This window comes from Platalea leucorodia, assembly GCF_965183815.1.
Source record: "Platalea leucorodia genome assembly, chromosome: 6".
In the NCBI taxonomy this organism is placed as follows: Eukaryota; Metazoa; Chordata; class Aves; order Pelecaniformes; family Threskiornithidae; genus Platalea; species Platalea leucorodia.
The window spans coordinates 47,025,445-47,043,980 of record NC_138828.1 but is presented as its reverse complement, the minus strand read 5'-3'; the positions used below and the strand labels follow the sequence as shown (position 1 = coordinate 47,043,980).

At 33.5% G+C, this 18,536-nt stretch overlaps 1 protein-coding gene across 1 annotated transcript in view; it reads right to left on the bottom strand.

Moving 5' to 3' along the window:
• Nucleotides 1-17,966, bottom strand: part of WDR17 (WD repeat domain 17) — a gene marked incomplete at both ends in the record, with an annotated part of 48,624 nt that extends 30,658 nt beyond the window's left edge. The window contains 5 exons of the mRNA XM_082314960.1: nt 637-888; nt 5,408-5,638; nt 7,395-7,578; nt 8,664-8,792; nt 17,856-17,966. Of these exons, the coding sequence (XP_082171086.1) occupies nt 637-888; nt 5,408-5,638; nt 7,395-7,578; nt 8,664-8,792; nt 17,856-17,966 (907 nt within the window). The remainder of the gene's footprint in view (nt 1-636; nt 889-5,407; nt 5,639-7,394; nt 7,579-8,663; nt 8,793-17,855) is intronic.
• Between the last annotated feature and the right edge of the window lie 570 nt (nt 17,967-18,536).

Genomic DNA, 18,536 nt, shown 5'->3' with positions numbered 1-18,536 from the left:
AGAAGAATTTTACAAGCAGGCACTGTCATCTCCATGGTAATATCACTGTTAACAACAATAATTATTAGCATGAGTTATTTAAACTTCAGTAAATAAACTCTGTGGAACTTCTCTCATTATAAAATACTCTCACAGTCTCACTTGCCCTATTCATTAGTTTTTCAACCTGAGCACTAACGTCTATGGTGTATAAAAGAGGCAAGAAATAAGATTCATTTTTTAAAAAATCCTTCTGAAAATAGAGAAAGAAAAGCAGGGGAGCAAGAAGTGACATCCACTAGTACAATACATTTTTACTCCTATTCCCAAAGTAATTCTCGTATTTGTTGCGGAAGTGTGCATGACGAATTATAGAATGCTTTGGGATGAAAGGGACCTTTAAATGTCATCTAGTCCATCCCCCATGGAAAATATTATTTAGTATAAAAAATAGTTTAAAGTCACTTGTTTATGTATCCAACAAATACAAAATAAGTAAAAACTGCTCAGTGTAGTTTTCTGTTCTTTTCTACAGTTTTGCGTATTTTTTTTTTGTATGATGCATGTATGCTTTAATATCAAACTTGAAGGATCAATTTTGAAGAATCAGTTTTATATTTATTACCTTTGTATAAATCAGAAAATAAAAAGGCTTACCTCCAGTTATAAACATTCCAGGTGCGCTAGAAACCCAGGCTAAACACTGAACAGACGCCGCTGCACTGGGAAAATTAAAAGTTGTGATACAGGACAGAGATTCAGAATCAACTAGTCGAATACCATTATGTAAATTAGCAACAAGAAGGTAGTCAGTTGACAAAGGGTCCCACTCCAGTGCTGTAACAGGATCCTCTTCATCTGTTCCTTCAAGAGACTCTGGTCTTAAGACATGTTTCTGATTTTTAGAACCTTTTAGAGCACAAGAAAACAGATTATTTCGAAATGAAATCAAGTATATCCTTTTAATAGTTACAACGTTTGCAAACATAATTTTTGTCTCTCCCTGAAATTTTTAGTAGCCTGCTCTACTGTCTGCACCAGTGAAATTAATGAAGCTGGCTCTGCAATATTTGACTTAAGATCCAACTTTCTTTTTAATACAGCAGAAAATAGAAACAGCTGTCAGGTTTATTAACATAATTTTATACTGAAGAAAAGTATGTTGAATCATATACATTGTCCTAACAATTTCTATGAGTAAAGGCCTGCAGCAATCTAAAATACACATTATTTGAGTATAAGTAAATCTGCATACCACAGCAAATACAGGCTAAATAAAAGCAGTGTGAACTAGGAAAAAAAATCGTAGCAGTCAAAAAAAGTGTCCATGAAAAATTGCCTTTAGATTTTTTTCTTCCTTATGAAATGTTCATAGATTTTGAAGGCAGAACAGGCCATTAAATATCTAATTTGACACCTGCATAACAGCAGACATCTTTCACTTTATGATCTATATTATTGAGAACCACAATTTTTAACATCATGTTTATTTCCCAGTTTTTGTTTTTACAGAGAGCTGGCTCTTAGTTTTATAAGACAGTATACAGCCCAAATGAATAACTAACAACATAGATCTGTAATTTTGAAGTTGTGATCTTGTATTAAAAAAACTAACTAATTTTGTACTCCTTTTCTAGAAATAATGAAACGACAACTTCCATTATTCAGCTTTTAATCTAATTTTCAATTTTGATAATGAAGAATACAATTAATTTGTCATATTATGATAAATGCCAAGACCTATCTATATTCCTTAATGATTGATGTAGAACAAAGCCTATTCTGATACACACTAAAAAAAAATGCTGAGAAGTTTCTGTTCACTGGGGAACATTCTGAATATTAAAATAACTCTCATTATGATTTTCTAGGGAAAATGCTATTAGTGCACATTATATCTAGGGTAACTTTATAAATCAGTTACCAGAAATGGGAGAAATAATTTAAGACTGCACAACAATTAATAGCATAAACTTATTTCTCCGTGCCATTTATGTCTGTATACAAGACAACTGCAAAGGAGCAGTTGTCTCTTTTGAAGCATCAAGAATAACAACAGGAACAACATCAGAAATATCATCAGATAACTGCTTTAAATTTCCAAAAACTTTGGGATTCCCACCTTCTTTAACAATGTCCCCTGCTTACATTTCAGTTCCAATTTTTTGTTCAATGAAAATCCTCATTTAAATGAAACCAAGAACTGACAACAAAACAGAATTGTCATTTTTCAGTTAGCTTTACAAGAACTAAAGGCAAAAAGCCCTGGAGTGATCAAAGTTTGAATGTTCAAACACTTCAGTCCCAAGAAAGCAGAACCAGCTGGTGAGGGAGTATGGATATCTAGGAGCTATTCAGTTTTATCTGTGCTTCACAAGAGTCTAGAAGCAAAGCTCATGGAAACCGTAACTGTTAAATTTTATTTGCCGTTAAAAGAAGACATCAGCACTGTGAATCATGCGACTGAGACTGAGTCACAGGTCATTTAAGTAAGCTGTGCTTATTTTGAGCACAAATGAAAGGTAAACTGGTACAGAACATTTGGCTCTACATGACTGCACTGTATTTCTTTAAAAATAGGGTACTAATCTTAAATTCTTGCATATTTTTTCTTCACACTAATTGTTCTGCTACATTAACAGGTTGTCTGGAGTTAATTAAAAGAAAGTACAGCCAGAAGAAAAAAAACTAAGTAGGTAACAACAAGGAAAAAGAAGTTGTGTGGTCTGCTAACTATGCAGCAGTGACTCACACTTAAATAGTAAGACCAGAGCCTTCAACAAGTCAATCACACTGAACTTTTAAGCAATTAACAGGAACTTGTGGATGTTCAGGTTCTCTCAAGATAGCGTTTTGTAGGATATCCTGCAAAAGGACTGAAGCCTTTAAAAGTAAGGAATAGTATTTTTTTTAAATTGATGTCACTTGGTGACAAACTAAGTTCTTGTTCAAAAACAAGTCATTTTACACTTTCTGACACGAAGTAGATGAGGGCTGAACTTCGATCTCAAAGCAAAAAATTAGCTTTCTATTCCTTATCGAAAAGTACAAATTCTTTGTGTCCCTTCCCCCTTTTTTTTTTTTTTTTTTTTTAAGGGCCTATATTCATCCTACTGATACCACTTTTTTCTGTGTATTGTTATTTTTCAAAAGCTACAAATTACAAAAGTCAGATGAATTTTGACTATAAATTGCAAAATAGAAACCCACAGTTGATAAAACAGATAACTTGGATAAGCTTATGTTTTCAATTATATCTGAATGTTAAGACATAAAGTCATTTATGAAAGGGTAACCACACTAATGGTACTTATATTTTATTACAGTGATACAGTCTATTTTTCAACATTACCTGATTTTGAAACATATTTTAATGAATTTATCTGTTCACCAAAAGTTTTGTGATCTATTCTTAAACACATCTAGGTTTTTATCTAAACAAATTCTTCACTTTTTTCTAACAGTGTAAAGAAAGCAAGTTAAAAGAAAACTAATACTGGTCTGCATTCTTTCAAAGTCATTATGATTGCTCCAATGTCATTGTCTTAATTACACGAATATAATCCTTTGAATTAAAATATTCAGATTTCTTATTGCATGCAAGTCTGAGCTTTGAATGGCAGCTCTATGCTATTTCAATTAGCAGTTGTTCTTCTTGAATGCATCTGAATTTGTTGTACTAATTTATCCCACATAGTAAAATCTGCTACTCAGTTCTGACAATTAATTTGTAAGCAGACCTCTGCAGATCAGTTATTTTTTTGTTACATAAAATGAAATAAAAGTTCTATTTGACTGAAAAGTTTTTTTACATCCTTTTCGTTAAAAGAAGTGTGTTCAGGTTTAAAAAACACTTAATATGATCCAACAGAAAGTGTACTACTTTTCTTGAATAATTTTGAGAAAAGTGAAATTCTAAATAGTTTAAAAACAAAACCCTGAGAAGTTCATTTTTAAAAGCCAAAATGCCACATTTTCTTTTCAATTCTAAAGAATTTATTAAGGAGAAGTAAACTGCACTACTTAAATCCAGGATTTTCAGTGAAAGCGTTCTGACAAAAAATTTTGCACAACTGCATATAAACTTTCAACTTCTTACTTCTCTGTTGGAAATCAAGAGTCTTATATATGTTAAGAACAAATTTTATGGTTAATTTATTGTTATTTTAAAATTATCTTAATGAATAATATGTACAATACTACAATAATAATGAAAACTATCCTAAGTACAGAGACAGGCAAAATTTCTGTGATAATCTAAACTGAATTTCAAGCTGATGCAAGTAGGTTTTTACCCAGCAGTTATGCATAATTTTCAATAAACAAATTTTTTTGATAGCAACTTGAATTGTGGTACGTACAAGACTGCCACTGCTGCTAGCTTTTTTAGCCAATATTATGTTTGCATTTCTAGAACATAATTTTGATATTTTAAATCCTTTTCCTATTATTTCTATTTTCATATTCAAATCATTCTAGACAAACTTCATGAAAAGCCTCAGTTCAATACATATTTAGAGATTATAATAAAATAGATTTTCTTTTTCCAATGCCAATACTAATTCAGTCAGCACTACTGAAGCAAGGTAATCTATTCTCTGTGACATCCTCAGTGACAACTTAGCAGAGTGAACTGAAGGAGAATAAATTCTGCATGGCTGTTGGAGCATAATACTATGTAAAATTAATGCATTATCTAAAGAACAATTTTTCTCACAAAGTTGAAAATCAGTTTTTACTGGAGGAAAAAGAAGTAGCCAGAAAAAAAATTTAAATAGTCCACCTAATACAAATTTCTGTTTTTGTAGAAAACTATTTATGAAAGAGAGCTAAATTTCAACTTCAAAGGAGCTTATCAACAAGACACTTTCATTAGCAGAGTATTGGACTATTTATAAAGCATGCACAAACGTGCTTGGTGGTTTTCAAAGAGATAAATATTTTCCCATATAGTCTTTCATATAACAGAATCACAAAGTCAATATGAAGCGGGACATGAGACTCTAGCTACAAAAATGTTGATGACTCTAGAATACGAAGCAGAGGACTCCAGTATAAATGCAAGCAAAGTAAGAGACTAAGCAAAAGATTCAAGTCAGTCCATTCAGAAGAACAAACTTGCTGTGAAAGTTCATTAGGAGATCATGGCTGTTATCATTCCCTAAAAAAACAGTTTATTGTATGTCAAAAATTGCAATGTTATCTTGGTCACAAAAGGGAGAAGATACAAAGAAAATGCTCTGCACTCTTCACCTAAGAAAATTTTTGTGATATGGAAGGACTAGGAATACTATGAACTGAGAACAAGTTTTATGTACATACATTATAAAACCTAAATGAAAAAAGTGCAGAATTACACACATATACAGAGACAAAAATAAGAGAGATATATATATAAAAATAAATATTTTACTGTATCAGTTTTTACCTGGCTGAAAAATCGATATGCTTCCATCAGTATGTCCAAATACTACTTTTCCTTTTTTCTTTGGATGCCATCTAAACAGACTGATATCTGACAAGAAACTATGTGCTTCTCTATGTACAGTTACCCCGCTGTCAGGTCCTGAGATAGTCCAAATGTACAACGGACCTCTGTGGGACACAAATGCAACTGCATCACCTGCATTCCAGCACCAGCTAAGTGACGCAGGAATTCCTGAAACATACAGGTAAACCTTATAAGAACCAGGATATAAAATTCAGTGTATTACTGCTTGACCCAGTATCAGCAATTGTCCTGAAAAGCTGTAGAAATAATTATTCTACATAAAAATGATTAGACTAACATTTAGACAACTGTGTGAACATCTGATGGTGTAAAAGTAAACTACACATATTCATAGGCAGGAAGTAGAATTATTTCCCAAATTATTTTAGTACTACTTTGAGGGGCTGTATTTTATGAGACCTACACTTCATTAGTGCCAAAGATAATCATGGATATGAAAGAGGATAAGCCTGATCCTGTAAACAATACTTTCATTCATTCACAATTCCATTCACCATTATGTTTTACTGTAAGCTATTTGCTACTAAGCTGGTAAAATATTGAAAACTTTAAAATGTCTGTTTTTGCAAAACACAGTGAAACTTCATTTAGAGATAAACAGAGGCAAATATTTGTGACAAAATTGGAAAGCTAGCTCTGTAATCAAAGGAAACTCTTGATAGCTTCCTTCTGGATATATAAGTTTTAATTCAGTTGCCTAACACTTAACTGCAGGCATTCCAGTTTAAGGATTTTGACCTTAACATCTCCAACCCTCATTATCCTCATAATTTAATAATGTGTGTCTGAAGGAATAAATGACGGTAAGATAAACTCCTCAAGCTGAAAATTCAAAACTGTTTGTATTTAGACACTTTAACATGGCAGTGTCACAGAGAGTAAAAGCAGCATTAATAGGAGGTTTAAACATATTATCCTGAAAGTAAATCAGCTTTTTAAAAGTTTAAAATAATAACACTTCTTTCATACATAGTCATTGGCTGAAGTAGTTTTTTTAAGCAAGGTATTGAAAAATAAGTATCAGTTTTTATATTAACGCATAATCTGATACAATATTCCTTTTAGAATAGATCAAATCAGTGTGTTGTTTTCCTACTTATTCCTTTTGTGGGATATGCAAGATGTACAAGATTTTCAGAGGTATCCTAAGTGCTCTGGAAAGAACAGAGTAGGGGGTCCCAAAACATCTTAGAAGATCCTGAAATACGGACAGTTCTTGGGTTGCACCTGTTTTCCAAGAATGCAAATGTAGGAGTCAAGGACACCTGACAGAGATTAACTGTAAGAACAGAAATACAGGTACTGGTTTTGACTGAAGGGAATAAATCAGAACTGGGTAGGAAAGGTGACAGACACAGACTTTTAACCCCCTAGACTTCTATTACAATCTCCAAACCAGCAGTTTTAAGTCCTGAGAGAAGATGCAGGTAGACAAGCATTAGGGTGTTTAAACAAAAACTGTTTTTCAAATTCATTAACAATTTATACTTCAATCTGTTGATGGCTACAATTTATTTGCTTTCACTTCCATGAAGTTATCATGAAAACACACAAGGTTTAAAACTTAATTATTTATCCTTTTATACAGTGATGGAAAAAACTGGTTTTTTCCCTGCTCAACAAGAAATCAATGACAAATTAAATTCCTGAACTGATCAAGTACTTTAGAAAAAAGAATAACCTCTTTCTTTACCAATTACTAGATGGTTCAGAGCAATTTCCTCAAATGCATTATCATTATTTTCTAAAACGAACTGCAACAAATCTGACAAGAATACTGTGTTATGAAATTGTTAAACCTCTGGCCTACCAGCTGCTTAGAATGTACTATATATCAAGTATTTCTGATACCTGTGGATAAAAAAGCTGTATGGATCAAAATAGATCTCCATGTCTGAAATACCTTTTGTATTGTCCAGCTTGGCCACAACTTTCTGTTCAGTCACATTCCAAATAATCACTAAGCTATCTGCACTGGCGCTTGCAAACATGTCAGGATTGTGCGGACACCAAGATATGGCTGTGATTGTCTTCTTATGCTCAGACATAATTGCCCGGAGCTTGAATTCATTGTATCGGTGATCCAGCTAAATAAAAAGTAAAATTCATTTTAGAAATACATATTTCATAAACTCACTTTAAGTACTGTTGGGTTAGAGAATAGTTCATATAACCGTATTAGACTTATAGATTAATTTATAGTGGGTTTAACACCTGTCAGTACCTGACATCTCAATAAATTAAATTCATACATTTGACTTGAACAGAAAAGTTGTCAAATATTCAACTAGCCCAACCAGTATTAACACAGTCTATCCTCTTTTCACTTATAAACTATTATATTCCATTAATAACTGCACTGAAACTCAAACACAATCCTAAAATTCTTTATTTATAGGCATGGTAACAACAATTTAGTAACCTGCAAGGGGTTAAACAGGATAGAATATGAAAATGAGTTTGAAATCATTCTGATTTCTCAAATCACTCAGGACAATTAAAGGAAAAAAAAAAAATCAAATTCCCAAACCCGACACAGTAAATTTTGTTTATTTTAATCCTACTAGCGGTACAACCCATGAAGTTAAAATAAGTGTATCCTTTATTTCTTGACATATTTCTCAGTCTGAAAATTCCATGTCACAGCATTTCTATTTCTTTGTTATGTGTTGATGTATAGTAACTGAACTTCAGAAGACCACGGTGCTGAGCAGTTCAGTAATGAAAAAGTAATAACTTGTTCCAAAACAAAGAAAGGTGGACCACTGAATCCACAACTTTGCACAGTAGATTAAACTACTTCAAAAGACTACTGTTACACTACAGCTCCAAATGAAACCATGGAACTGCTTCATTTCTCTCTCAGAACCTGCTCTTCTATCACTGCACTTCATTCATCTCAGGTGCTTGAGAGTCTGTCTTAAGAATAATTCTTGACACATACAACTTCAAATATAAAGTTTACATCAATCTTTTGTATTAGCTGTAACAAGGAGAAAAAAAATTAATTTGGAAGAGGTATCTTCAATAGAAGACTGAACTTTACATAGACATCTTCTCAGCAGCAATCATACTTCCAAAAGCATTATAGAAACATTTATTGAAAGGGTTCAAAGTGAGATAGACAACAATGTAAAAATGTAACTAGTCTGTTAAATAAAAATAGTCTTACCTGATAAATATAAATAGCAAGGGTTGCACAGTAGGCAAATCTGTCCCCACTAGCAGCACATACATCCTTGTTCCATGGCTGACATCCAGCAGCTAAAAGTCCCACTTGTTTAACCTGTGACATTTTTGCCTTTAAAAAGAGAAATTCATTAGACTACAACAAGACAACAGAATGTTTAAGAGCAGAATAATACATTTTTGTTCCCATAAATAACACATATACATGTACCTTAAAAATATAGCTAGCCTTTATGTTTTAACAGCCACACCTTGTGTTTATGAGGTACAAATGAACGTATCTAAAATAAAGCCAAGCAGATGTTCGCAGGCTTCAGTGCTACACAAGAAAGGGATTTTAACACCATTCACAGGAATCCATTTGGGAGAAAAAAGCAGGCCATGAAAACTTGAATAATTCTTTATTTGTACTAGCTGAAGCTGTTCTTCATCACTTTCATTTTCTTCTGCAGTCTGGTTCAACACTTTATATATTACAGTGTAATGCCCTCTCTGCTCTCTTCTTCCCTTCATCCCCCACAAACACAGCTGGACAAAATAAACCACATGCTAATAGTTTTAAGTAAGTTAAGCAACGTGTTTAAAAAGGACTTCAAACCACTTGCATAGAACAGCTATGCGTTACTTATTATCATCAACCTTTTTGGAGAAGCTTTCTAAGTTTTCTCAATTACTGTTTAACAAAAAAGTTGAAGTAAACTGTGGAAAATAAGAAGCAAAGCTTAGTGTAACATTACTGCATTATTGTATAGCAAACTATGCCTTCACTGTCTAAAAGAAGTCTCAAACTACCAGCTCTGCTCAAAAAGAGGCAACAACTGCCTTTAACACAAAAACACAAGAAATGCTTTGCTGGGCCAGACCAATTATGCACCTAGCCCATATCTGATTCACGATAAAGTCAAAACGTTACTTAAGAGCACGAGCCTGGCCATTTTTCTATGATCCATTTACAGACTCTACTATGACCAAGAATGCACACATTTGCAACGGTATTGTTAAAACTTCACTCCTGGGTGGGTTGTACAAGATGACCTCCAGAGGTCCCTTCCAACCTCAACTGTTCTGTGATTTAAGAAAACATTCAAAAAGAGTCTTGTTGCATTTCTTTACAGCAGACGAGTAGGGAAGGCCATCAGTTTTCACAGAATCTCTGAACTCCCTTAGAAACCAGTCTTCATGTGCTACAAATGTCCCACGTTCAAGCCAGTTTCCAACTGATGAAATGCCTGATCCATGAACCTGCAGAAATAATTGTGGCTTTACCACCACTACAGAAGGCTCCAGTGGCCAAATAACTGCCACTGAGGTTGACAAGGATGACTAGGTGGATCACAGCCGGCAACAGTGTGGTGATCCAAATGGCAGAACAAAGTCCAATAGCTGCAAAAAGGATTCACCACTTCTGCATAGAAGTTAAATCAATCCAAACAAGGCTCCCTGAGCATGGCTGAAAATACTACCCATACACAGGATATTTGGATAACCCGTAGCTGAAACCTCTGCATACATATGACTTCAGCTGGGCTAGCAGCAGAATCCTAATACAGGAAAACAATTGTACTTGTGTCAGTGAGAGCTCCTGCAGAAAAACATCTTCTTTTGTAGATTGGTAAAAGACAATTCTGCTGAGTTCCACCATACCACTGAGTGTTTCAGCATGGGCTATGGTAAGGTCCAGACATAAAAATTTACTCCTCCAACTATGTTATAGAATGTCTCATTTAAGGACAAGTTTATACTGTGGATAGATTAAGGGGCTGAGGGACATTATGTGGAAAAACATTACATGGAGTATGGAGGATGGGATCTTTAGGTCAAAGAGCTGAGACTATAATCTTTAAAGACAAGGAGAGCTATGTTCAATTTACCAAGCGTTAGGTACATTTTCAAGACCCACAAAGGAAATGGAATTGAAAAAAAGGAGACTTCGAACACGATTAAGTATTTTGAGGGAGCAACTGTTGATTAAGTGCAAGCGTTCGTTATGCAATGCATTGCTGTATAACAGCTTTAGGAGAGATATGTTGTTGGCAGGTCACTTTCCACCTACTTGATATCAACTGTTTGGAGGGGGGAATATTTTTCTGAATGACATTAATATTAAGGCTCATTTAGAAAAAACTTTGTACAAAGTATGGTAATAGTGACCTATAGTACACAAGGGAACCTATTGGTCAATATTGACAAAAAGCTTATTATATAAATATTAACAAAATTTCATTTTACTGCATATATATATACACACACACACACACACAAAAGGATGAAAATGAAGTTGAATGATCAATTTTATCTTCCATTTTTCTTATCTGCTTGGGGTATCTACTTGGCAGATAAATATTAATGAATAAACATAAGAAGCAACCTCCATGACATTGTAAGTCTCTCCCTTTCACTTTGGAAAGTGTGAATGAAAAAGAAAGACTTATTTTGGGTGCTTCTTTAGCAGAAGATCAGGAACAGACTGAATGTCTGGGACCGACCATCTCAAAGATATCACTGACTGTAGTTATAGTGCTTAAAGGTTCTGACTGAGTTCTAAATGCCTAAAGAAAATGAAACACCCATGTTTAACCTCTGAAAACTTTGGTAAAGGAGAGAGTACAACAACAGAAGAGAAATACACAGAAAAATGTTATAAGATACAGCTCTGCTGCAGACTAGTGCTTTGGCTATTAGACTTCTTTTCTGTCTCTGCCAACAATTCTTCTGACTTCTGCAGCAAATAAATTATAGATTCTAGAGAGAACAGTTCTATAAATTGCATCACCTTGCAGTTCATTTGCAATCCATCTCATGTTATAAATGAGTCCCACAGAAAGAAATTATCTAAAGAATTATCATCACCACCACCACGAAGTGACAAAAAATAGACTCCAAATTTCTGATTTTGCCATTTAGTGTTCTTTTACTGTTTAGTAAAATTACAAATTCCAGAGATGCCTTCTGTGCAATTAAAGTATCAATCACGTATATTCAGAAATATTTGGATTTGGGGCATTCAGAACTGCAACACAGACTTTTTCCAGTCACAATGAAAAATTAACTGGGACCATTAACAACCACTTTTTCTGAAATTAAAGTCATCCAGTTGATTACATAACAATTTACTAAAACACAGAATAATACCTGGAATCAGAACGCTTGGTTTCTGCTCTTGATTCCAGGGAAAATGATGGTTAAAACACTAGGTATGTCAGCAATCGGATAAGGAACATTAAGAAAAGGCATGGTGAAGTAGAAGAGAATTAGATGTACAATAATGGATTATCATAGGTTTAATTTGTAGGTTTACCGCATGTAAGACTCATTAAAAGTCAACAACTCTTTAGACACTAAGAGTGCACAAATATCTATTTCTTAATAATAAAAGATTTGTCTCATTTTGTACAGATCCTCTTTTTTACCTTCTTATATGGGAGCTAAGAGGTTCCTGATTTGATTTGATCTGTAACAAAATATTATCTTAAATCTTGTTTAATTTGCAGTTTGATTACATGTAAAATTGAATGTAAAGTTAAGATCTCTTACAGATGCTAAAACAGAATTCCACAAATGTTTCTGTCAGAGTAACAACAGATTTGCCTTGTAGGATTCTGCAGTAATCTGTATTAAAAAAAAAAAATCTTGTTAATATATTCAGCAGATCTTCCTTTTTGCCTTGATATGAAAGAGCGAAATTATTCCTGACTACATGAAATCTAGTCTATAATACTATTCTAAGTGGCTGACAATAAGCAGGATTCCAAGCCTAAGTGTTGAAATCTAGAACAAAAAGAAAAAGGTCCTCCATACTGGATTCACAATTACCACAATCACACAAAACAGACTAGCACTTTGGAGATAGTTCCACTACTAGTGCTACTATTTCCATGTTTTCCATGCAGCTGATTACAATGAAGAGGGTTTTATGTATTTTTTTCATGTCATCAGGACACCTGCATAGTTTAGGGTATTTTAATGGTTTCCAAATGCATACGTCACTTGATTAGAATTCAGGCTAGATTAATCATGACCAAAAATCATTGCCATCAAATGGTTATAAAATTATTTCAGCCTAGTTCTAATTGTCTGTCTGTAAGCATTACTGGACATGTCATATTAAGTACTGTATTTGAAACAGACGAACACATTTGTCTTCTCTTTGTTCTACATTTACATTAATGACAAAAGGCAACTTTATTTTTTTTTTTTTAAAGAAATTCACCAATATAAGCCTCATTCACAAGTTTCATTTAAAACAACCATTTTTTGGATATTGTACTATTTTTCTTAAAGTCTGATATTCAGATGAAAATGTCTCCTAAATAAGATCAACATTTAGATGAAAAATCCTGCTTTGTGATATATCATTATTTCACTGAGTTAATAACTCATGCTTAAGAAGCAGTATTAAACTTTGATTCTTCATATAGATTTTCCTATTTAAGTGTATTAACAAAATTACATATGTAAAATATTCTGAAGTGTATTATAGAAAGGAATTTGCACTTTATTTACTAATATTTGCTGTTTTAAATTTGTTAATATTTCCTGCTCCTTGTAATGAGTTATATACTGTTTTACAAAAAAATATTATAATTAAGAAGATGCACTTGCTTTGAAATTCAGTACAATAGTATCTAGAAGAAGAAATGACAATTGTGTGGCATACTGACTGTTATTCTCTTCTAAGTATCATGCATCAAAGCAGTTTCCTGCAGATCTTTTCAGACATTATAGATTTCTGTTGAACATACTTATCGTACAAGGGAGAAAGCAACATTCATCAGAACAGCCTGAATAAAATGACAGAAAACTAGAAATGCAATAGAACTGAATAAGGGTACACAGGTATGATTTCACACGTTGCCTTTTTATACAATGGAGATTTTTCATACTGTGTTAAAAAAACATTTTATTTCAAAATAAAGGATGTACAAGTAATTATATTGGACTCTTAAGTATACACTGAAAAAAAATGTGCATGTAAAAAATGTATACCACACTGGGAAAGCTATCAAAGGATGCCCACAGTTTCCAAGGAGATGAAGGGAAGAGAGAGGACAACAAAAACCCTTCTTTTCAATTGGAATGAACAGCAACATTCTAAGCCGTTCCTTGTTGCTAAATATAGAAGAAAAAAAAAAAAACATTAAACTGAAATTCTGTATACCATAGAGTTAATATTTAAAAATAACAACTAAATGGACTAGATAAGTAGACATGGCTGTATATCAATAACTGAAAGATAAATGCCTAATAATCCCTACCTTAGCAAAGGTATCATTTTTTGTAAACCACTTAAGAATTTCCATGTTCATTCCAATACCTTGCTGCTCCCAAAAATGCAAAATCTTGCTCTGGTTGTAGAATGAAATCACTTTACTTGACAGATGAAGGAACTAAACCTTGATGTTCACAGAATAATGCAGTTACTAAAGGATGCAGGAGAAAGACTGAGCATTGTGTCGCACCACACACACAAAACGGCAGTGTCAGTAGCCTGGCAACTGCAGCTCTTTAACAGGCACCATTTTAATTTTAACCTAATACCTTTTTCGCTGCTTCAGCTACTCAGTGTATTGCAGTGCTCATTGTATTTCCCGATTGTACTACAACAATATTTACAGAATAATAATAGCTCTTTAAATCCATCACTTAGCACCCTTTAATTATCAAGGGATGTGCTTGTATGTTGTAAGTATTCATAAATTTATAACCATCACGCACAACCAATAACGTATGCTTATATTGTTAGCGATTGTGGTCCATATGGCGTGTGACCTGTCCAAATGAGTAAATATGCAATATGGCATGCACACAAAAGTGAATATACAGTATCCTTATATTAATCAATATGCTTCTGTATATATAACCCCCTAGTTTCTGAACAGCTATATGTAATAAAGTGCTAGTGTCCTCTGCTTCTGTTCATTCTATTGTCACTATCTTCCAATTAAGTTTGTATGTTTTCTTATGTGGAACGCTTGCTGTCACTCCTGTATGTTTGACATATAAAACTGTTATGTCTCATCCAGACTATTGTCCCCAGGTACCAGTATTTTTGGCAATATGTCAATGATAATGTAATAATTAAACATCTTCAGTGATATAAAAGTGATGTCTCCTTAAAGACATTGGGCATATTTGCCCATCTTTGTGGGAAAATCCACTGGAGATAAAAACGTGACCTGTGAACCATAGAGTTTCAAATTCATTACCCTATCCCATGGGACCAGTATGAAACACCAGATAATGGACAAAGAATTTAAATTGGTAAGAACACGAAGGTCTTCAAATCTACCAAGAAATCTCTGCAAGACACAGTGGAAACCAACTTCTTCCTGAGTATGCCTGCCTCAATAGCACAGAGTCTCATGTAAGAACATAAGCATAATTAGTATTAGCCCTCTTCCAAGGGGGCTGGAAAACACCAAGCACATTATACACATGTTAAGAAATTAAGTTCTGATTATTATGTCCAGACCCATGAAATAAAGGATAATTGGAAATATTCTGGTACATATGCAACTTAAAAGACAACAGACAAATTAAATTTACTAAGAATAAATAGAGCAATGAAATCTCCAAAAACTTTAATGTTTCTGGAAGGAGCATTTAAGAAGTTAGTACATTTTCTAAATTCTATTCTATGTTCTCTCGCCATTACTTTAAAATTTATTTGTATCTATTACTTTATGAATCTGAGGAATCTCAAAAATAAAAGTAAGCACATCAGAAGATGAGAAGAAATCTTATACTATGAAAACTTTGACAATATGTATATTGTAAAAGATCAGCTGTCATGGATTTTAATAGATCCATACGAAAAAAAGGTTAGAAACAAAGAAATAGATGGCAGTGTCATATTTCAGTTACAATTTCTTAAGAACCAGATATCTCAATATCATTTGAGTTACTCCCTTCAAACAAAAATTCTTCTTACTTAGCATGGAGTACCACAAAATGCTAAAGAATTTCCAGTTCTTGATGTGGACAATCAAACTGCAGTTACTAATGTAGGTCTCTAAACAGTCTTGCTGAGACTGTACACACACTACTTCAAGCAACTGCTTCTGGGCAAAAGATGAGCAAAGACTGACTACATTAATCATGACAGTCACAATGCAGAATAATATAGAATAATTATGTAGGTTTATGCATGTACTGCTCTAAACAAAAGCTAAGCCCTTCATACTTCCCAGCAGGATTTAACCTAGGTAGTCTACTGCGTGTTAAAGTGTCAGGTTGGTTGCTAGTTTACTACTGAGCAGTACAGAGTTTGCATGCCTCTCTGCAAAAATTAGAAAAGTTTTTTCTGCTTTTGTATACAATTCATGGCACACAGACCGTCTGTGGCTCCTAGAGAAAGAGAATATTAACCAGAGGCAAGAAGAGAGTGCCTTGGACAAGGCTTTGAATTTCAGCAAGATTCTTCAAAAACACCAGAAGCCTTGGCCAGACTCTTGCAACCAGCATTTGCAGATGACATTTCCTAACTTACGATAACCTAGCAAGTGTTCAAAATGAGTGCGTTCGGTTATCCAGATGCTGACTAGGAGAAGAATACTATTATTTAAAAGATCATTTTAAACAAACAAGTGTTCTACTAGTGTTCACAGACATTTTAAACCTCCACAATAAACCCAGAGTGAAATTACTACTAGAATTGATTTAACCACAGTATCTCTGGCTTCACAAGAGAAGAAGTCCTAACAATGTTGTGGACCTCTGGCTGAAGTTTGGAAAAAGTCTGGATTTGAAATCGCAGCCTGAGACCGTATTTTATGGAAAAAAACACTTATTTGAAATTAAAAACAAATATTAATCCAAGATAGCTACCCTGCTTAGAAAACCTAAGGCCAACAATTTAACATTAAAAAAATCATAACTTGGGGTAAGCCTTACAAAGGAGTGGTTTTGAGTCTCTTGACTATGCTACTTGTACAGTTTAACTAGAATATCCTTTATTGTACAACTTTAACAAGATAATCTAAAGAGCAATACTAGGATTTGAAACAGAGCATGGAGAAATGCTGGTATTTCTAATAATACATCACCAGGAATGTTGACCTACATACCCAATCAACAGCATACATAGCAGTGGTACAAAAACACTGATCTCAGTATAAAGCATCTAAGACCCTCCATATTAATTTTGTTCTCATCTTCCAAGCCAGAGCTACCACAATCACCAGAAGATTGCTTTTCTGCTGGCAAATTGCAAAGACACTTGTGATTTCAGATAAAGTTACCTCTTGACACATCTCACACCTGAAACCCTGATGAGCAGCTATTAAAAGATAACTCCACATCTGAAACGTTCATATCATGAGTGACATGTAAAATGAGAACAGTGGAAAGGTATTAAAATCTGCTAGTTTTTAATACTTATGAGCATATAACTGGCATTACCAAGTAATACACAATAATACAATGAAAGCAGCTGCTGGTCCTTATGTTTCAGTAGCATCTCCTGCATTCTGATTCAATAGCTGAGAATATACTATCAAAAGGAGAAATAGAAGTTACAGAAATATCTGGTTACATAAAGGAGCTTGATACAATGAAAGAAATGTGACTTATATTCACTTTCCACCATAAATCTATGAAAGCAGCAGTAGATCAAGCTTGCCCAAGGCATGTAGTTAATAAACATTAAAAAAAAATCCAAGATATCCTGCAAATGTTGCTATAGTAACAACTCCTCCTCCTTGGAAAAATGTGAATAAAAATATACACGTATCCAAGGTACAAACTGGAAATGACCCTAGGTGAATTTAATATTTTCCAAATATTTTTGTTTTACTCAATTACTGCTTATAGCTATTTTAGTTTACTCCATGCACAGTATATTAATTCCTCCTAATACAATAAAATTAAATGCTTGATTTCTATCTCATTACATATTAAAGAATTACTACTCATTAAATTATGCAACCTAAGAAATGTAAGTAGGTGGCCACCAAACTTCCAGTATCTTTTATCCAGCTAGCAAAATTAATTTTCAAAAAACTAATTTTAGATGTGCTTATCTATGATTCAAGATCTCATTAAAACTACTAAAAACCCCTTCTTAGTACCACTATGGGAATATTACTTTTGGTACTAGTAATATAATAAACAGCAGCTTAAAGAAGAAAAATATAAAGGAAGTAAAAGAGAAAATATTAATTTAAACAGTTCTTACTTGTTGTTGTCCTTCATACCAATCATCTTCATCAAACCAGTGGGAAATATAAGTCATCCAAGCCATGACAGAAGGCACAGTTGAAATAAAAAATACAGAACCTGAACACATGCGAGTACAATGAGTCCTCTGCTAAAATTTACTCAAAACTACAACAAGCTACCCAAAGATCAGATCTGAACTCTGTGATATGATTCTGCATTAATAAGCTTTACATTCATAAATATATAGACTGAAATACTTTTAGCAGCAATTTAAATGCTATATGTATTGGATTCTGAACTGGAAAACAGAAATCAACACTAAAACAATTACTAAATTATATATTTCAGTATTTTAAATTAAAGCAGTCTAGTGCTTCAAGCTCAATTTTACAGTGCTTCTGAGCTCTGAAAATGAGGTGCTGTTTGAGTCATTCTCATGTATCTCCTAAAAAAAAATATTTTCCCTCTTTTCAAATGTACTGTCTGTAAGAAATGTGGTTCAGTGCACAAAAGCTTGTATTGAAATGTAAAATACCTTCAGAATCATGGGAAGTTTTGGTTATGTAGGGAATGGTTTCAACTGGCACAGTAGGAGGGGCCACGATAATTGCAAGTACTGAACATCTTATGTTTAACAACATTTTTTTTAAAAAGGGAAAAAAAGAAAAAAGGATCTGCATCTCTGTTGCTCACAGCC